General features: G+C 39.3%; 1 protein-coding gene and 1 long non-coding RNA gene across 3 annotated transcripts in view; one reads left to right on the top strand and one right to left on the bottom strand.

The window, feature by feature from the left end:
* Positions 1–8,098: 8,098 nt before the first annotated feature.
* Positions 8,099–11,244, bottom strand: LOC106488138 (uncharacterized). Its single transcript, XR_010886712.1, has 3 exons — positions 10,978–11,244; positions 10,486–10,549; positions 8,099–8,266 (listed from the first exon to the last, which is right to left on the bottom strand). It is a non-coding gene; the product is annotated as an uncharacterized lncRNA (long non-coding RNA).
* Positions 11,245–13,385: 2,141 nt separating this feature from the next.
* ARID2 (AT-rich interaction domain 2) overlaps positions 13,386–21,750 on the top strand; it is a 110,266-nt gene continuing 101,901 nt past the window's right edge. The window contains exons 1-3 of one of the 2 annotated variants that reach the window (XM_013947708.2): positions 13,386–14,026; positions 14,187–14,280; positions 15,397–15,494. In XM_013947708.2, coding sequence (XP_013803162.1) covers positions 13,935–14,026; positions 14,187–14,280; positions 15,397–15,494 — 284 coding nt within the window. In that variant the 5' untranslated portion in view covers positions 13,386–13,934. Of the gene's footprint in view, positions 14,281–15,396; positions 15,495–21,750 lie in introns of both variants that reach the window. The other variant, XM_067314388.1, reaches the window with a different exon arrangement.

The raw sequence follows: 21,750 nt of genomic DNA, 5'->3' as shown, positions 1-21,750 counted from the left end.
GCTCAGTTTAATCTGGTAAAGAGGGAGCCCTGCCTTTCCCACACCGTTTTTTTCCACCTTCTCTTGCACTGACACTACCCTTCACACAGTGAATCTTGTTAGGTAACAATTCCATTTAAAAGGTAACTTTTTTGCCCTGTAAATTTTCAGCTGGATTGGTCTTGATCAAGGTTGTGGTGGAGCTGCTTGAATGCTAATGCCAACATGAAGGAAGAAGAAGATGAAGGTGGATGATATCCTCATTTTTGGAAGCAGCACCAATTTAAGCTTTATTAAATTAATTGTAAAGCTATTTGCTAATAACTAATCATGAGCACTGGCTCCAAAGCTTTGCATCTGAAGAAATGAGTTCCAGACAGTTAGTGCATAACTGTAAAAATCCATTCTGCTGCAGAATCAAAATATTATTGCTGCTCGGAAACTAGCTACTCAGACTATTACCAATTCACGGGTAACTAGTTTGGCAAGTCAACTATTATATTAGATCAGTGATGTTATTATGTAAATTATTTACCTGCAGGTTTTCAACATCAGGGATTTGTCTGAAATCTTGGCTGTTCCTAGAACTAGACAGCACCCCAAGACCCACATTGGTCAAGGGGAGATATGGATACTGAATGTGTACATGTTTGTGACTCAAGGGGTGATCTCATGCAACAATTGCCTCCTAAGTTATATTATCTTCCAGATTTTAAGGAAATTTTTGAGAAGCTTTTACCTCAAAACTTGTCCAGTAATAGAACTTGGAGCTGTCTGTTACATTTTCCTTCCCCATTCAAAAGGTTTAAGGGGCTCCTAAACTGCATGGAATATTTTGTTCCCAATTAATTTTATGGTTTGGGGTAAGCAGAATCTTAAGTTAACACATAATTTGGCAGAGACAATTCAAGAGCTACTTCCTGTGGTAGCTAGTTTGTGTTTAATGAGATGTCATTTCAGTAGATTGTATAAATTGCTGGCTCTATTTTTATATTTTAATAAAATGTTTGCATAGCTCCTGCTTTTCCTTTCATTACAATTAAGCAGGCAGAAGTTCAAACAACAAAACTTTATTTATTGTTCATGCCTGTAAGTTAAATAACCACGGCAAATGATAACGTGTTTTTAAACAATATAACACTGTGCAAATCACTGGTAAGTTGTACCGAAATTGCAGTGCACTTTTAAGAAGTGGCTAAAATGTGAAGGAAGAATGCAAGTATCAGCTTCTTACAATTCTCCCATCTCTTCTCCACACACCCTTATTTCTTGCATAAATGATGCATCAAGGAATGTAAAGAGACTGTTTAGGATGTATACATTCTGAGATCAAACACTACAAATGTATATCTTATATTTAAGTCTAGTCAGACAAAAGATTGTATTTTAGTATTAACAATCCACTTCTTTCTTCCATCCCACAGAAAAAGCTGAAAAGTCCTTTCTAAAGAACTCAAAATATGAAATATTTTAAAATACCTAAACCTTAGAAAAAAATTAATTGGCAACACTTGTAGAATATAAATTCAACTGGTTTCTTTGCAAGTATCTTCACCTACTACCTTTGAGTAGTGAATTGGCAGCAGCTTTATCCAATTAACTTTCACAAGACCAAAGCACGATAAAGAGACCTATTTCTCAGTGCTCGAGTCCTGACTACTTTTATCATTCACAAGGTATTACACAGAATACCAGGACTCCGGTTTTGAGAGATGATCCAACATTTTCCAAGCACTACCACTTGAGTGCTGGACTCCAGTTCCAACAGCCTTACATGTAGACACAAACCCCTTTTAGGAACTTGAGTTCAGGTCCAGGAAAAAGCTACAGGAGCTGCGACTTAAAGAGCTCCTGTTGCCTTACTGACATGCGGAGGGCACCAGCACAGAGAATGGTGTGCTCAGCAAGGCCTGCGCAGTGCTGCATTTGATAGTTTGCACTCAAAATGTGCCACCCTAGATAGCTGGCCTGCATTGCCCTGTTCTCTTGTCACACCCAGGCACATGCACCTGCCTACTTACTACCTCCTTTCCCAATGTTAGAGATAAAACTTCCAATAACTTTACTTGCATGTTACAAAGCTGTGTTTTTAAAGTTTATAGTATGTGTTGCTATCCCTATTTAAGATCAGCTGGCTTTATCAAAGCAATAATAAATTAAACCAAAGTAAGTTTTGTTACTGGTGGCTTTGCATTTGCTAATTTTTGTACGTGTTCCTAATAGCCAGTGAGCAGTACTTTAAGTTTCCTCTTTGGCCAGTGTAACAGTAAAGAACCTCCTTCATCAGCCAGGACAACCCATTTTCAAGACACCCGAACAGAAATGGTGGCATGGAGAGCTGTGACTTTGAAGTATGCATGACAGATTTTTAGAAGGCGAGTGACTACACAGTATCTTTTTTAACGGTGTTTTGTCAGGGAAAGATTTCTTGAACTACCTAAAAGGCCAGCCGAAAAACTGACATTTTTTCCTTCAAAAATCTGCAAACATCACATCCCCTTGCTTTCTGTGAAAAGATCTTGAAGAATGCTGAAGCTGCTTCAAGCACTTATTTGAAAACTGCCTCTGTTTCCCTCCAGCTGGCACTGAACCACTGCAGTGATGCAGAACAGCCTGGCCATTGCCACTGGGTGCTTCATGCAACTTGTCATTGAAACCAGCAAAAACAAACAGGACAGCCTTCCTTTCTGCCTCTTCCCCAGGACCAAACAGCACCAAAAAGTAGGTTTTTGGTGAGCCTTCACAATAACAACTTTTCAGTCGAACACCCAAATACCTAATGGAATACTTAATAGAGAATTTTTATAGAACAGTGTTACTAACTTTAAACCGTAAAACTTTTAATTTCATAGTAACTGTGTTTATGAAGACCATATTAAAGGAACTGGAAAGCTTTCCCTCCCCCCTCAGCCATGTTTTCATTTTTACATAACAAGAGCCATGCGACCATGGGGTAGCCCTTTGTGTGGTCTAATTGCATTGCCACAAGACACGTACTGAATATTTTGTGAGAACGGGATGGGGACAGAATAAGGACAAATAAAGCAAACTGCTGTGTAAAGCTTTTCTATGGCTTTCACACCTAACTGAAGTCAGTAGCACCACAATGAGGACGAAATCCTCTTTAACATTACGCTCATTCATCAGACAATCCTTCCTTTAAATTAAACAATTAAACAAACAAAAAAAAGGAGATAGCAGGTAGTACTTACTACAACAAGCCTTTGTTAGCTGTGAAACCACCAGAACCCCTTGAGCAGAGAACATCGAACTGAAGTCATTTGAGAGTTTTTCCAGGACATCCAGTTAGCTGATCAAACTGTTCCAGGTGGTCTGAAGTGAGATGCTGTAACTGCAGTTGAACCGAGGACTGTTCCACCCCCAAGTGCCTCATCCTCTGCTTTGTAACTCTCATCTAGAAGAGCAATACCATAGGCAACACTGAACGTAATGATCACAGCTCTGCGTAGCAAAGGGATACACCTCAGACACATGAGTTCAGCCAGTCCATTTAACCTACCTTAACACTACACAGTTGCTTCAGCTGCTCATAGCCCTAAGCCCATTTGAAGAAGACACCACAAAAATCACTGGTGTAAAGAATATTTTACTACTTTGATTACAGGTACAGCACTTGCTATACTCCTTTTATGTACTGACTATACAAACAGCTGTGTTCTTCTGAGCAATTAGTATTATGTTGGGATGAGCTGTGCATATCAGTCTAAATCACTCAATTGCAATCTGTGTCTGCTTCTGTGTAGCATTAGGAGGAGGATGATAGAAATAGCAGAAGACAAAAGAACAGGGAGATGTACAGAATAGCTAAATTCCCATACTTCAGTGCAGCTTACAGATATGTTGCAATCACGTTACAGATTGTATACAGCGACTATAAACGCAAATGGAGCAAAATAGCTACTAAAATATACTTTCAGGATTGAACTTTCATAGGACTTCAGATTTGAAGACACCTTATTATAAGAAACAACTAGAGATGTTTTTCTGAACTTTCAACTATTTGGGATGATGTTTTCCAGGCCAGATGTCTGCCTCAAGCGGATGTTTTCAAAAGAAACTTTCAACAAAAAGGGATCAGGTGAATGTAAGAACGAAACTGGAGGAAAAAAAATCTCATTTTTACTCAAGTACAAGAAAAACCTTCTTAATGTACTTGAAAGAGCCTACAATTTCTTCACTTTGAAGCTAGAATTTGAAATTTAGTGGGAGAGTATATTTTGAATCAGGGATATACCTTCTGGGCAGTTTTCCTACTGAACATCAAGATAAAGCAATAAGCTTTTGAATCTCATTCTGCACATGCAGAGCAAAAAGAAAAAAGAAAAACAAGACAAAACAAACTTTTAAAGAAGCCAGAAGCTAAGTTTTCTAAAAATTAGGTGGCATTAAGCAATGCTGCAGGGAGGTCCTGTAACACCTGAGCAATATCACTCCTATCTGAGGCTGCAGTGGGGACAGGAATTAAGGCTGGGGCTCCACTGTTCTCAGTGCTCCCTCTTCTGGCACCCAGGCAGTGGAAAGGATGGATGTCTACCTACAACACCAAGAAGGCAAAATGTAGACCTCGTGGGGGAGGGGAAGAAAGAGTGATGTTGGGATGGATGGTAAAGGAAATTAATGCTATATGTATATCTAATGCTAATGTATACCCAGATTCTATCCTTGTTTTTTTTTCAGGGATTTACTCAGAGCAGCAAGTCTCTTGCATCTAATTGGTGCCGTCTAAGGAAGTGCTTCTCATTCTCCAAATTCCAAATTTGAGCCTCTGGAAACTACAATCAGAAATAACAAGCACTATCTAGAATATTTATATTGCTTCCACCACTGCAGCTTCTGAGCACTTCAAGGATTTCAAAGAACAGAACATCACAGCAGTCTTGCAATAGGAAAACCCTAATATTGCAGGCAGGGCAACAGAAATGCACAAGTTAAACAGGAAGCTTACGCCTTAATTTAACGTGGCTCTAAAGTTATGGCTAGCACCTCCATTTCTGAACTTACTCTTGAATAACCTGTAAATTACATCCATTATATCCAATTAAATGAAGAGCACCCAAAGTTAGCAGCTATTTTTGTATTGAATGCCTCTGTGCCTCAGCTTTCTCAATTTTAAAGTGATGATAATGCTATTTCAGAGTGTTGAGAACTCATTAATATATGTGAAGCATTCAGATACTCTCCTAATGATTATTCTATAAAAGCCTGTAAGGAAATGCACACATTCTGTATTCAGATCAAGATTTAACATCATGCAGATAAACAGGCATGTCCTCTTCTTCTTTTTTTAATTCAGTGAGCAGCAGCCATCTCAAACTGAATGAAGGATCCAGTGGTGTGGGGGGGAAGGGGGGAGTGTGTGACCATATAATTGGACTATCGTAATACACATGCATGATGTCAAGCAGATGGAAAGTCCTTAAGTAATGAGCACTGAATTTTTCAATCTTAATATTTTTGACATTGCTTGTATGTAATTGTCACCGATGGCCTTTGGTAACATAATTATATATAATTTTAATATTCAATTGCAGATAGAGACTATTGGACTTTTATTTAAACTCAAGAGATTATTGATAAATGAAAAAAATCCAACATCTAAATAATTTCTTCTAGAAATAAAGAAATTGATCCTGATATGAATTTGGCTCCAGCCACAGTTACCCAAAATTTAAAAATGATAATAAGAAACCCTCTCTGAAAGCTTAACTAGCATATTTTGGCCAAAGGACAGGATTCCTTAGCACAATACTTAAACAACGTGGAAACTTGCATTATCAAATATGTACTATAATTTTTGTATAGTATTGCAAATGTGACACAAACACCTGGATTAAGGACATACAGCTCCATTTTCATACATGCTAAGCACAACTAATTCCAAAGGAACGCAATGGGGGCCCTGTAATAGCTTGGCAACATCTCGAAGGAAAAACTATGACCCACATTATTTCACTTAGAGTTAAAGCAACGAAGAATGAGCCCAGGCTTATTAAAATGCAGGTAGCAGATCAAACACGATATTCTAAGGTGCTCATTCACAGACAGGCTTACTTCATTTTTATTGTCTTATAAACCTAGCTAAACTTGCAGCATTAAAAAAAAAAAAATCCATCTTGACTTTGTAAACTAACATTACAGTAACTTGATCAAAGATAAAATGACACGGAAAGAAGTTTCATTCAGAGAGACCATACTGCAAGCTCAGGGGTACCAAAAAACATACCCAGCACTACTATTTGCACGGGGTCGTATACTACAAGCAGCTCCCTGTGCAGCACATGACTTAGGTCACTGGAAATTTGTATTCAAGTATCTAAAATAAAGTATCTAAAACTATAAAGAAAGCCTTAAGAATACAAATCAAGTGTGAATAACTGCAGTACTATATTACTGAATCAGCAAAAGATGGAAACATAAATTGTGCATTAACTGCACCTAAGCAGTTATATCTGAAGTGGAAGCCACCCAGTACACTGTTGAGAGCCCCTTAGAGATGTCTGCCCCACTTAAAACTTTATCAGAAACTTTTTCCTCATTCTCTTGCCTGGGCCCACATTTTCTTTCATCCTCCTTTCTCCTTCTTCACCAGGACTGAAGGAATTCTTCCAGCTTCTGTACTGTTCTTGGATACATGCAAGGGAATCTCACAGAGAGAAGAAACCTTTCCCTGGCTTGCATAGCTTCCCAGCTCTGTGCGTAAGTTAGAGAAGAACAAAGCTAAGTAGACTATTTCATGTAATACGTTTTAACACTGCTAGCTCTAATATTCTGAAACTGCACTTTTGTCTCTTGGTATGGGGTTAGAAAGTTTCAGGGACTTTATGTTCACTCTCCTCTAAACAGTACTTAGTATATCTCAGCTCAGACACAGACATTCTCCCAGCTCAGTGCATTAGTGGCTCTCAAACATAGTGATCCTGGTACAAGCTCCGGAAGGCCCAAGACCAATAACTTATGGAAGATATGTACAAGATCATATACACCCTATTTCTTTTACTTTTTTTCCCTAAACATCCTTGTTTATCCTCTGTTTGCAACAAGATTCTGGGTAAAGACACACCTTATGTCAAGATTCAAAATTCAGAGATAGCAGCAGCTCAGCCTAAAAAACATTTTTATAGTACCTGGACATAAACACACTCATAGGTTCCTCTAAGAGCTTCAAATACTATCATGTTACTGCAAGTAACAGGAACTGATACTTGACTACATTTGATAGCTCTTTATACGCAAACAATCTCAAAAACTGTTTCCCACTAGCTTTATTCAGTTGTTAGATGCTACTGCAGTTAAACACAAGTCCAATGTTTTAAGTGCAATTTTCAAGTGAGGTGTCCCAACAGCATTTAACCAATGCAGTAAATTTGAGCTTTTTTCCTCTTTCAGTTAATCTGAAAATATGGATACTTCCTTTTATCCAGGCAATAGAACAGCATTCAGTGCAACGCTGCTCGTTTATCACAAGTCTGTAAGACAGAATCCATAAGGAGACTTTTGCAAAAGATATTATATTGAAATGCTTAAATTGTCATATGTATCATCTGTCCACACACTTACAGTTGCATGAACTACTTCCCTTTTCTTTTATGCCAATAAAAGAAGTTAACTAAGGCAACCGCTCACCAGAGAAATTTCTGCATTTAGCTACCTTTGACTGCCACTTAAATGTAAAAGATACAAAGACAACACAGGGCTACATTATGAGCAAATATTTCTGGTAGATGATCCGCAATACTGAGAATTCTCATACTAGGAGCAGTTTATCAAACTTCTAAAAATATTATGAAAAAGTTATTAGGTTTACAGTTTTTGCTTTAAGTAACTAGACCTCTTGGCACCCAGTGATACCACCATTCTTACTCTACAAAAGCTTTTAAAGTTTGAGCCAAATTTAACCTGATAGTTTCCCTATTTCTGAGCACAGTTCCTTTTTAACATTCAAAAGAACTCTGTTTTGCATTTCAATCAAACTTTCACACATTCAACCAGAAACATGAATCACCCTTGTGCTATTTCAGGGAACAAGTACAGCTATAGTGGCAGGAGAGGCGTAACATCTACAAGATCACACAAACACACAGGTAATCACAAACTAATGTTTCAGTCAGGTCATTTATTGACTGCAAATATGCTTTCCTTTTAAAAAACTTGCACCAGTTTGTCATCAGGACATCCATTACTTTTACTGCATTGCAGACCATCCTTGTCAGAACCTCAAAATATCTTCCACCATTCAGGCCCTGATTTGTGTTACAGGTACGATACCCTAGGAAATGAAGCAAGTATTATTGGCCTGATTAAATGTAAGAAACAGATATGAATTTGATAGTCTTTCTAAACTTATTGTTGAAGTTCTGTCAACCCCAAGTGTTTAGAACTCATATGTCAGGACCTATAAAAGAATTATGATTTCAAAAGCACTGCAATTTTGAAATCAAGTAGGAGTGCATTTACGTATTTATTTTTACTTCTCCTTCAGTTGCATTTAGGGTTTTCCTGCTTTGTGTTTCATACTTCATTGCACAACTGAAAAACCCTCAGTTTTGAAGTGTCTTTAATTTACAACCTAGATGATCATAAAATTCCTTGATTCTAACAGCTGGATCTTTGTGAAAAAAAACAGTATTATAAAACTACAATATAATTACAATAGTTACATGTAACACTTAAAAAAAACATTTAATCAATTTACTTATTTAGAAAAGTGTTTATGTAGTCCATTTTTCCATCTGTTTTTATCTCCTGAGTAGTAATAATAAAAAAGTAAGTTGAAATAAGGAAGGCAGACAACACAAAGCAATTTAGGAGGGAAATGTCACAAGTCATTTAAATCAACATCTTAAAAAGTTGGTTATTTTCAACGTAAAAGCATTCTTCAATTTTTTCAAAGAGATTATCTAGAACAAGCCTGCAATGGTAGTAAGTTCCACTAACTGCAGGGGAAATTTTGTACAAGTGTGCAAGTGTACATTTGCTTTGCCACCTTTGCTGTACTGTTTATCATTTTTACATACAAGACGTTTAATTTATGATTAAATACTACAGAATTGATGACTAGCCACTCATGATCAATACCAAGTAATAGCCTCTTTAAAAACAGCTAGCACACTAAAGAGTAATAAAAAAATTTTTAATTATTATTCAGTAAAAAGAGGTAGGACTAATATCTTGCTGAGTAAATGCCCCTTGTTAAAGAGTACATTTGTCACAGCAAGCTGTGTAAACAGTGAAGTCTTTAGCCCAACATATGCAGCTAACTCCAACACTTTTAACGTTTGTTATTAAAAAAGGTTCAGATGAATGTCACTAAAATTCACCAAGTTCCTGACTGCTTCTCCTCTATCAAGTGCTCATCCTGTTATTCTTGTGTTTATTTTCAGATTACACCTAAATTATACACTATCTGCATTCTTAAGAAAGAGTGTATTTACTTTCTTCTTTAGCTCATTTAAAATAATGCATTTTCTAAAACACACACACACACAAAATAACACTGACTTCAGTTTCCAAGGATTTACAGTTTACTATTTAATGTAAGTCACATTCAGCTAGTGATACTAGTTACTCTAATCAAAATGTAATGTTGCCACAATTCAAGAGAAACAAATAGAAATGAAAATGGAAATAAGCAAGAATATTTCACCCATGAGAAAGCAAAAGCAGAGGTGGTACACTGACAAGAGCAATTGTGGCCTGCTCTCTGGATAGCAGCAGTTGGACAAATAGGTAATAAGTATAAAATTAATATTAAAGATTCAGGGGAAAAAATGAAACTACAACACAGAGATACAGCTATTAGGAAAGAAAATTATTTTCATGCAGTTATACCTTTTTTTTTAAAGCACCAAATAGTGATAATTCAATTACTGCATCTGCACTGTCTGCAAGAATGCTGACTCCACACATAACACTTACACAACAAAATCCATTGTATATCTTAACTTTATAAACAGTTTATAGTCATACAGATTTTACTTTTTAAATGAATTCGATTTGCAATTACACATACTATACAGAGATCAATAAACGAAATGTTTTTACAGCAAGATTTTTTTCATTCTTTTTACCTACATTTAATCTATGACTCTTTAATATACAATAAAAAGAGATATTTCATAACTTATTACTGTAATTTTGGTATATTAAATCATTATTAGCACTTCTACCATAAATAGGTCATCACCTTTATTTAGAATCATTAAAATGCATGCTGATTAAGTCTGATAAATTAGGGGGAAAAAAAGTCTTAATTCACTAGTCCTTTCTCTACCCCCAATGGGGGAGGAACCCCTGTCAACATAAAAATAATAAAACCAGCAGTATAATACAAACATTAGCTTCATAATCTTATCATAGGGAATCTGCAACTATTTCAGCTATAAGCTGAAGAACCAAGCTATAAAAATCAAGACATCGTTAAGGTAAAACAGTAATTATTATCAAGCTGGCATCACAAGATTAGAGCCCGATACAGACATTTTGTACCTTGGTGCTGGATAGTGTTACTTGAAGCATCAGCCTAATAGCCGGTTTATTCATAAGGCACGCACTAAAATGAAACAAACAGTAATTAAGTGCTGACAGTGACCTAATTAGCTACACAAGGAGGTAGATCGCCTTGTCATTCAGTACAGGTTCGCCAGTGTCCTGCAGAAACGGTCCGTCTGCCGGGCTGCGCAGGAGGGCGAGCGCGGCCAACAGCGCCTCTTCCCCACGCAGCGCCGGGCTCCCCCGCCCGCCGCGCCGCGGCCCGGCCGCCGGCGGCTCCCACAGCATCCGCGGCCCTCGGAGGCGAGCGAGCAGGGCCCCGGCGAGCCGCGAAGCCGGCGCGGGCAGCGCCAGGGCCGCCTGCCTTCCCTTCCCCTCCCCCCCCGCGCCGGAGCACCGGCAGCTCCGCACTGGGATAACGCAGCCTCTGACTCGCTCGCTGCTCGCGTCCCCCCCTCACCTCCCTCTTCTCCCTCCCCCAACGCGCACACTTTATAGAAAGTCTCCTCTCGGCGGCGGGAGGGCGGTGAAATCCTTCGCTCTCCTCCCTCCGCTCTCTGTAATGCGAACGAGCCACCGCCTTCTGTTCCTCAGCCTTGGCCAAGTCGGCGTTTTGTTGACAGGCTCTGCCGGGCACAAAATGGGGCTGCCGCTTCCATGGGCGCCGCCATTTTGTGAGGAGCCGCTGCGCTAGCTGGAGCCGCAGCCTCAGTAGCGGCGGCAACGGCAGCCCAGGCGCGCTGGAGCGGCGGCCGGGGTCTGTGTAATGGTTGAATAAAGTGACCCCCTCTAGGGAATCCCCAGCTGACAGTTACGTAAGGGACCGTGCGCAATTGCTGTGCTTAGCATGGAAACCCACCTAGCCCTGCTACGCAGTTTGCCTATCCTCCCCTCTGCCTCCCGTTCCCCTGCCGCACGGCAAACGGGCAAAGAGAGCGACCCACCTCCGCCAACTGCCCCCCGCCCAGGGGCACCCCCTGCTCTTAAGTAATTTTACGGCATGATTGAAACCACCGCCCTCTTGTGAAGGCAGGCTTCGCTGTGTATGTGTGAAGGAGAGATTTGCACCCTCAGTCGCTTATTTGTTTTAAACCTCTCTCATTCATATTATCCTGGCTTTGGGAGTCTTATACACGCTACTGCTGAAATAGCAGAAACTCAAAGTGCCATAGACAGGAGCTGCAGATCAGAATCTGTTGCTCGTCTAATTTAAGAAAAGGGCTCTTAATGCAATAATGAGCAGACACTCTGCATTTCTTGCACTGAAATTCACACACCACCACTTGATCCACACAGAGAGGGCGACTTTCAATACTGCCTGAGTATTAATTTGAAACTGAGGGATTTCTTTCCCTCCTCCCCCCCACAATGAGTGTGACCTGAAGGCAAATCTTACCAAGCATCTTACTATATCTCCCTGTCTCTGTGGTTATATTCAAGCTGAAACAGCACTCAAGTCAAAGGAAAAATATCTTCTTTGAAAAAATGTTTTATTTCCTGAACTAAGTTAGTACATGGAGTAGAAAGGAATTATAGTTTTCCTTTAAGTGCTCACTTGGGGCCATAATGTGCCATTGATTTTAAAACACAGCTCCTTACTGACTTTAATGAGGAGTTCTGCTTAAAGAAAACTGAAGGCCTGATATGGCCTTGGATTTCAGCGTATTGGTTGTGAGGGGCAAATGTTTCTCTGGAGTCCCTTAAACTGGAACAAGTGCTCACCTGCAGCTCTTGTTTGCTTGTAAGGAAAGGAGAAATGCCCACCTGGATCACCACTTGCTTTACATGAGGAACAAATTTTAGACGGTAGGCACCACATGCTGCAGAGGCCCTTCCTGGCTCCCGTTTGCTCTGCATGGAGTGGGATTCTAGCACAGTCGGAGTGCAGGTATTCTCCCGGGCTCTCGTGTGTTGAATCCATGTGATTTACAAGTATTTATAATATTGTACAAAGGGGAAAGCAGCCTGCAGTGCCACTTTTGGCAAGTGCCCGTTCAGGGTGAGGAAGGACAAGTCCTTCCTCCTTCTTTAATTTTATGCCATATGTTCCATTCACTGATATAAACATATACAAAATGAAACATATATAAGGCCTAGATTCAGTACGGCAGTCCTAAGGTTCTTTAATTACAGGCCACAAGATCTCCAAGAGAACAAAAAATATATATATTTTATGGAGCAAGCCAGAATTCAATTTCCTGCTGGCATACCTATCCAGAGCATCCTTCGCTTGGGAAAGTACTCCGTGTTCCTCTTCGGGAAGTTTTAAATGTTCCACATCTTTAAATTAGGGGTTGCTGCTCTCCTTCCAACACAGCAGTTAACCCCCTGTCTGATCTGGGGAGATTTCCTGCCCTTTGAAACACCTCGGGCTGGGGGACTCAAAGTTTTTCAAAAGTCAAAATCCACCAGTGCCCCCTTCAGTTGTTGTTTTCCCTCCCCTTGAACTCACTGCGTTTGATTTAGTCCAATTAAAATACTCGGTTCAGCTCTCCAAATCCACCTTTTCGCCCCCCGCCCCGAAGCGAGTAAGGGGAGCGCAGTCGTCCTCTGAAAGCCGGGGAAGAAAGGAACATTTCCCCTGCCCCTAACCCTGGAACAACCGGTAGTAGCCGTTTCTTCCCTTCCCTTCCCTTCCCTCCGCTCCTTCTCGCTTTTCTCTTTCCGCCCGGCTTTGTGTGAAGTTTGCGGCACATTGCAGATGAGCCCTTAGCGGCGAGAGGAGCCTATTGTTCCCCGCCAGGAACTGCTTGCTGGGGCTGTGCTGGCTTTTGCCTTTAGAGCTGCCTTCCGCAGTACCGGGACCAGCCTCTGGGGTCCGCTGTGTTGCGCTCTCGTCCAGGCAGAAGCACGGCGGCCTCAGATCTTTTTGTCTGAGAGAGAAGAGAAGTGAATCCCGCTGCCGCCGCCACCGCCGCCGCCGCTGCTGCCGTAGCTGTACAGTGTGTGTGTGTGAGAGAGCGAGCGAGGGAGCGAGCGAGGGAGAGGGAGGCTGCATGGAGCCGCGTCTGTAACACACACACACTGTCAATACCTCACTCCGGCTCCCCCCCCCACCCCACCACAACAGTAACCCAATTCATTGTGTGATCCAGCAGCACCATGTTGAGTCTCATGTGCAGGCTGGATCGGTTGGGTTTGTGGTGCTGAGAGAGGCAGCAGCAGCAGGAGGAGGAATTACTGAGAGGTGCCCCTCTCCCTCCCTGCCTCTCTGCGTGTGTGTTGTGTGGAGACAGGACTCGCAATTACCACACTCTCTGGGCTCCCTTATTCCTTTTAAACTTTTTTTTAAACAAGCCCCTCTCCATGGCTGATCCCCGGCCGAGCACGGGCACCTGGGTCTCTTAAAGACAAGGAGGAGCCGGGGATTGTTGTTGTTGTTGTCGGTCGTTTTTTTTTTTTTTTTAATTGGATTTTTTTTTAAGAAAACCTTTTTTAATACGAAAATGGCAAATTCGACGGGTAAAAACCCAGCAGACCAGCGGAGAAAGGGACTCGCTTTCCTGGACGAGCTGCGGCAGTTTCACCACAGCAGAGGGTGAGGAAAATGGGGAGATGGAACGGGAGGGGGGGAGGCTTTTAAACCGACTAGATCCAACTTCCAGCCCCTTCCCTGAAGGACACGGCAGCCCCAGCGAGGGGAGAAAAGGGGGCAGAGCTGACAAGTTGTGGTGTTTTGTGTGTATCTCCTTTGGCAGGTCTCCTTTTAAGAAGATCCCTGTGGTGGGTGGGAAGGAGCTGGATCTTCACGCTCTCTACACCAGAGTCACCACTTTAGGCGGATTTGGGAAGGTGAGTGGAAGTTTTAATTTGGGTTTCCCTCCCACTAACCTCTTCCCAAAAGTCTCCTCTGACCCCCGGGGGCGGCGGGGGGAGCTGGGGTGGCCGGGAACGGTGCTATTTAAAGCCGGTAAGAGAAGGTGGGGGGTGGAAGAAGGAAGCGAGCAGACAGGCAGGTTGGTGGCTTGGCCTTGTCGGCGGAGCGATGAAGGGGGGATCCGTGGGGGTACAGTGCACGCACTGCCTGTGCTCCCGGCCTCCTCCGGAGCCCCTTTCCCTGCCCCCCTTCCCCGCGGGAAGGCGAGGGGAGAGCGGAGTGCTTGGGTCCGTCAGAGGCAGTTTTCTTTCGCTTGTGATTGCAGCTCTGTGTGCGTCTCCCTCACACACAGGCAGAGAGGAGAGAGTCTGAGTGCAGTTTTAGTGCAACTCAAAATTAGCGGGCATGTTTAACATCGATAATCGGCACGGAGCATGGGCTAGGAAATGATCCTCGCAGCCGGGGGGGGGGGCCAGGCGCTGCCCTCCGAGCCCTTCCCCGAGAAAAATAACAAAAGGGGCACCCAAGACGGTGTGTAATCAAATAGCCATCTTTAGGCTTCAAGGCTAGGGACAGAAATGTAGGCCTCAAAAGAAAGGCCTCTCTGTGTCTGTGGATGTGTCTTGGGGGGCCGCGTCGGGCCGGCTCCCCCGCGCCCCCGCACCCCGGAGGCCAGGGGGCGCCCCCTCCGAGACTTCCGCCCATTTTTTTAAACTTCTTTGGGTTTTTAACGGACCGCGGTAGGATTTAAAAGGGGGCGACAGAGGGACTCCCGATTGGTTATTGTCCAGGCAGTAAAAACAAAAACAAACAAACCCCAAAACAATACAACCCTCCCGGCCGTTCCCCCGACTTTTTTTTTTGTTGTTTTGTTTTGTTTTTAGTACCTGTGGGAAGCAGGATTATACCTGAAGGAAAAATACTAGCGACTGTCAATAAGAAATATAGTCCTATATCCCATATACATACATTTTTTTTCTCTATATTTATTTATTTGCTTCATGGAAGCGTGTGTTTCTTCATGATGTTCACCGTCAACGACGTTTTTATGTGTATGTTGTGTATCTCGGTCTGTGTGTTGTTTTTGACAGGTATCTGAGAAGAATCAGTGGGGAGAAATTGTAGACGAGTTTAACTTTCCCAGAAGTTGTTCTAACGCTGCCTTCGCTTTAAAACAGTATTACTTGCGGTAAGTGCTATCATGCTCTTGCAGTAGTATTATTGAGTATGGGATTATATTTGCTTTTTAATGTGTGCAACAAAAAAATACCCCTACTCTTGAAAAAATGCAATAAGATAAAACAGAAAGAACTTCTAATTTCTTATTGGTCTGGTGCAGTGATAAGTTAAAAGTAATTTTGTTTTGCAATTGTTATATTTGTATTTTACATTTGTAAGCCTTAAACTTTCAAGGGATCCCAAGTATATAAACAATATATGTCAGAGCCATTTTTATTGATTATTTTAGAATGGCAGTACTAAAGGACAGTTACTAGGAGATCATATTAATGTAGTTACTGAAACTTAGTTTAATTTTGGAGCAGTGAAATGTGTTCATATAGGTAAACTTGTTTACTACTCTGTGAGGTTAGACATTGAATGAAAATGCATCTATGGGAAGACAGACTGCTTTAGATAAATCATATTGTTATCAGGTATTAGTAGCATACATTACTTTTGTTTTTTGAGTACAAGGAGCTAAATAATATTTTTTTTTCTGTTACTGGAAAAATACCAGGTTTCTGCAATTTTTAAAAGTAAGATTACATTCCTTAAAGTGATGCAGATTATTTTTTAATGTAGCATGGAGTTTATATTGAATATTTAAAATAACTATGTGTGTTACTGTTAAGTTACTAGATTTTTTTTTTTAGAAATTAATTTTGATTAACTTTTGGTGATTATTCTTTGAAAGATTTTAAAATTAAATATTGTATATACTTTAGATGTATATATTTTAGATGCTATGTACAAATAATTTAGAATGAAGCTTTATGTACATTGGTTAAGGAATCCAGTTTTATGTTTCTGAATTGTTTATGTGGTATTTTTCATTGCAGTTAATGATAAAATAGATGTGCAGTATGTACAAAAGATGTATGGGCTTTTGGACTTGTGTTTTGGTGATCTGAGTACACACAAGCTTTATCTGTCTCAGGTTTGGCCTTCTGAAATAGGAAATGCAGTAATTGTACAGGTGCACTTTCTATTGGTTGTCCTAGATTGACTTCCAGCTTGAAGCTGTAGAGTTCACAGCACTGTAGAGCAGTTATTGAGTTACAATGAAGTCTGGAAAACCTTAGTCAGATACCTGTAGTTACTGAATTTTTCTTTTTTGGTGATGACATATGATTTCTTTAATATCCAGACTAAGAAAAGAAATTACCATAGTTAGTAGCTTTAGCAAAGTTTATGATTGCTAGTAGGCCCAGGAATGAAGTGGGAAGCTCACTTTAGAATGTCTTAGGATTCTGTTTATTTTCTTTCTGTAATATGTAGTATTGGGAGAGTATTGCGAAAGATATGTTGGATTGTAGAAAGTGGTTTTTGCTTTTTTTGAGTTTTTTTGTTGGACCATGTAGTCTGTAACTTGACTAGATTTTACATGTAATTTGCAAAATGGTAGTTTTTTGGATTTTACCCTTTCTTCTTCATTTCCATATTTTAAAAATATTCTACTATTTTCTGCAGTAGAAGGTCATCATTTGTGTTTCATATGCATTTTGAATGTGTTTATATGTTGTGATGCTTAACACGATTAGAATAATGGTAATTTAGCCATATAATGATCATCTATTTTTAAATAAGATACTATTTTTTAATTTTGAATTGAACCTACAGAAATTTTATTTTTATTGTTAACATGCTGGTATTGACAGATTATTAAAAATACAATTGCTAAAAACATGTATAAATGGTCACATACAAATAATTTAAAGTTTTAAAAGTTTATGTGGAATTTAGAAAGATAACGTGAATAAGCAGTTAAGATGAATCTTTTAAAAATGCCTGCTTTTTATAATCTTTGTGATTTACACAGACTATTCTGAAATAAACTGTCAAGATTGTTTGGTTTGTTTTTTTGTTGTTGTTGGGCTTTTTTGAATTACTGCTTTACTCACTGTTGCTTCTAATACAGTATATGTTGGATGTGAAATGTTTCCTAGCTGAGCTCACCTCCCTCCGTATGCAGTAATGAGTCTGTCTGTCTGTCTGTCTGTCTCTCTCTAATATATATATGCATACACACGCATACTTATTTATCTGCTAGATTAACATTCATTTAGCTTTAACATAGAAGGTATGTTGGGGGGTTGGTTATAGGAAGAGAAAAAAATGCTCTAATGATTAATTTTTTGAAAAGGATTTTGTGTATCTATGTTGGAAAACATAACTTGAGGTTTCTTATAGGACTAGATTTTCGTGAACTGCTGAGCAGTTACCCTTGGAAAAAAAATGTTCCTGTTAAGAGTCAAGTCTCGAGTATGACTATAATCTTGGCCTCACTGTTGTAATGACTTTGCAAACAAAGACAAAAAAAATTGAGGCCTATTAACTTGAATATTAATTTTTACCCAATCATACATTGTATCCTTGTCCTATAAAGTGAGGGACCTGCATGGCAGATGAAATCCTGTTGAATTCAGACGGATTCAGTTGTGCGCACCTACATGAATACATTTGCAGATTTGGATCTGTGATAGAAAGTTGCTTCTTTCCATGAAACATCTGGCATACCATGTTGGCTGAGATAAGATCTCAAACTACATGGACCACTTTCTTGTTTTGCTATGTTATCTCTAATAACACAGTCATTTTGACTTAAAATTCCTGTTTGGAAAAGTTTAGAAAGTTGAATTATTTTTATGATGTTAGTGGTCTTGTTGGCTAAATCAGACTGAACGTTCTGCAAAACAGTCATCTTTTTTCTAGGCAGTTGTGAGGTGTGTCTTCTTTTTTGTTTAAATAACTTTTTGATTGCTGTGGAGTTTTGCTGTATCTCTTTGGTATGTTAGTCTTCATTAAAGGTGTGAGGTTTTAAAAATTGCTGATATAATTCTGATAGGTTATAGATAGATGATAATTGAATATATGATAGGCAAATCTCACCTACCCCTTCTCTGTTGCGCTGCCCTCTTTTCTCTCACAGGAAAAAGTTATCTGTAATAGGGAAAGTCTCAACCATTCAAACTTTGTGCTTGCATTGCTTTGAGCTGTCTGACAGGTGATGTAATTTATGCACTGTGGTTCTTAGTGAGCAGTCAAAAGCCACAGTGCCGATAAACATTGATAGACTGTACTCGTTAGTGTAGTTCTGTAGGTAATTCCCTTGAATGTAGTGCAAATTAGATGTTTCATCTCAACTGATGTGAATTAGTCAAGCATTTTCCAAATGTTTCTCTAAAGATTATTTTATAATGTTAATCAAAGTATTTTAATATGGGGCAATAAATGTGAATATTGGTAATGTAGGCATGCTTTTACATTTCTGTTAGTTGGTAAGCATACAGCAGGTGAAAGGGAAGTTAACATGAAATATATTCTGTTTTTCATGTTAATGGCTGGTTGGGTTACAGTCCTACGAAAAATTGGTTTGATGTGACCTCATATGTTAGTATAAGGTTCTGTTGGTTCTCACGTAAGCATAAGCGATGCATTTATTTCTTTTATGGGTCTTCATCTATTCTTTGGGAATGAGGGACTTTAAATGTGCAAATGAAGTATGCCTAAGAGAGTATGCCTAAGAGAATAAAAAATCAGTTTGCTTTTAGATTATATTTATATGCATTAAGATAATTTACGTGAAAGGAATCACAGGCTTAAGTGTCAGGTAGCATAAGTTTAATTCTGAATTCTGCAAAGAATTTCTGAAAGATAGGAAGCAGGTGTGTGTTGTAAGCTGGTAAAGGCAGCAGAAATGAGTTAATGCTAGTTAAAAGTGAGGAAGAATTTGCTTTTGTAAATATTGGTGAGCCAATGGAAAGTAGAAGTAGAGAGAAAACAGGTCAGTTTATAAATGAGAAGGGGAATAAAGTTATTATAAAGAAGGCCATTATGCTGAACTTCCTAAAATTATATATGTAATAAGATGAAAAAGTGTGAGCAGTTAAAAATCAGGACCATATGAAATAGTTACTGACAAGAAATAGAGAGGGTACGTGCAAAAATATGAAGATATTTGTAAGTCATTTGATCTTTAAGGTGCCACTAAGAAATAGAATAATAGTATTGATTTCCAAAAAAGAAGCATGAGCTGAAGAATTAGATAAATTTGTGGGAGTTCTAACTACTGTTTTTATTAAAATGGACCATATATTGAAGAAACAGGAATAAGCAGCTTGGAATTTTCCAAACAAAACTACTTTTTACAAAATTGTCTTTGTTGTTCTTGTTTAGTGTTTAAAATTAGGATCTGATACTGCAACAGCATCTGCACATAGATCAGTGAGTATGGATGAGTACAAGACTGACTTGCCCACCAGATCTGTTTGCAGAGTCAAGGCCCTAGTGGATGAAGGGAAAGTTGTAGCTGTATTAGTATTTTATATATTTTACTAAAATTCAGATACATCTCTAAATTGTTCATTATCATATTATTTATGTATATGGGTAATCATCTGAATGAAAAATGGGATGAAGAACCATAATCAAAAATAGAGGAAAGTATGTAGAATACATTTGGTGAGTCACTGCGGTTTTAGGGTCTAAAAGAATAACATCAGTGCTTACATATGCATGTAGTGATACAAGTTTAGCCATTTTAGGCGTACTTAATGTCTGTATTGATGAACTTTATGAGAAAGTGAATAGCGCCCTAGTGGCATTAGTGGATGATGATAAACTGGGAAGAATTACAAACAGAAGTGAGGGCAGAAAAATAAAGAACAGTTATCTAAAGAAATTAGACACACTGTTGGAGAATACAAATGAGACTTAGTATGGAAAATGCAAGCTAAAACATTTGAGGGACAGTAATCCAAAACAGGTGTTCATTGTGAGGGAATAACCTGGAAAGCAGTATTGCTGAAAAGGGATAGGAGAGATACCATGGGTCTGATAATCCTGTCAGTTGTGTGCACCAGACTCTCTTTCATATGAAGAGTATTTGTGCATGCTTCTGACAGGAAGAACAGGCCCCAATCTGCAATATGTTGTATAGACTTTGTAAAAGCCAGAATGAGTTTAGGTTGCATCCACAGAGGTGTTGAAAAAAGCAGAGATTAATTTTTGTATAAGATCGTGTGACTGTATTTGGAGTACTGTTTTACTTTCAGCACCTTTGCAACAAGTGGGGCAGCTTGAGGTAAGTTTAGAGAAGAGCAACAAAATCTTTAAAAGGCTGAAGGGACTGATTTGTTAACAAAAATGGAGGGAGAGAAATAAGTATGTTTTGCTTGGCTAAATGAATATTTTCAGTGAAAAAAATGGACATGATAAGCATTTTGAAGGGTCTGCATACTTAAAAGGGAGATTGATTTAAATAAAATAAGGGGCTAAGTTAATGTATAAACTGAGATGAAACTGAGGGAGAAAATTCAGAGCAGATAGCAGCACAAAAAAAATCTAAGATTAAGATGTACTTACTCAACTACTGAACAGTATGCCAAGCAGAGTGGGGGAAACCCACACCATGGATCATTCAAAAGTAGCCTGTTCAGGACACCAATACATGTGCAACAGGTAACGAGCCAGGACTGGCAGAGAAATGAACCAGATGACCTTACAGGATCTGTCCATCCTTGAATGACACTGTAATGAAGGTTTTCATCTTGCATTGCTACAGATACTTATTGTGATACTACAGACTTCACCTTAGAAAACTGTTGCACTTAATTTTGTCACAAATTCTGCAGTCATTGGCAGAACAGAAAACAAATGTACGGATGACATTTATATTATATCTTTTTTTAATTATTTTTTCCCCCTCAAGAGTTATAACACGTGTTTCAGTCAGATATCTGAGACCTCGTTTTTAAGGCTTAGGTGATATTTACGTAGTTGGAGGGGGAATTTTGTTTTAGTTATACAGTAATAATATGGTTGACATATTTGTAATCAAGGCTAGTTAATGTTCATGCTATAAATGTTCATTTTGGGGGATTAAATATGTTTGTTGTTAAAAATCTCAGAATGTCTCTCAATATGAGTTATTTATTTGGATGGATGTTGTCGTCTTGCCAGAGTGGTTGGGAATCCACTCAAAAGTTAATGCAACTTTTATACTATGAAATTTGCATTAGGCCTTTTCTAAAGAAAACAGCAGGTAAAAGGGAACATAGCTACCATAAAATTGCTCTTTCTTAGAGTTATGTGGTGATACCATGCAGATGAGTTTGGCCTCTATCAAGTTTCTGAGCTTTTACTTCTGAGGGTAAACTCCTCTCTTAATGATGAAAAATGTAGTGAAAAATTAGTGAGGTGTATGTTAACACTTTCTCTTCCTG

The sequence above is a fragment of the Apteryx mantelli genome, chromosome 1 (assembly GCF_036417845.1).
Source record: "Apteryx mantelli isolate bAptMan1 chromosome 1, bAptMan1.hap1, whole genome shotgun sequence".
Lineage (NCBI taxonomy): Eukaryota > Metazoa > Chordata > Aves > Apterygiformes > Apterygidae > Apteryx > Apteryx mantelli.
Note: the sequence above shows the minus strand (reverse complement) of the source record. Positions and strands in the feature narration are given on the sequence as shown.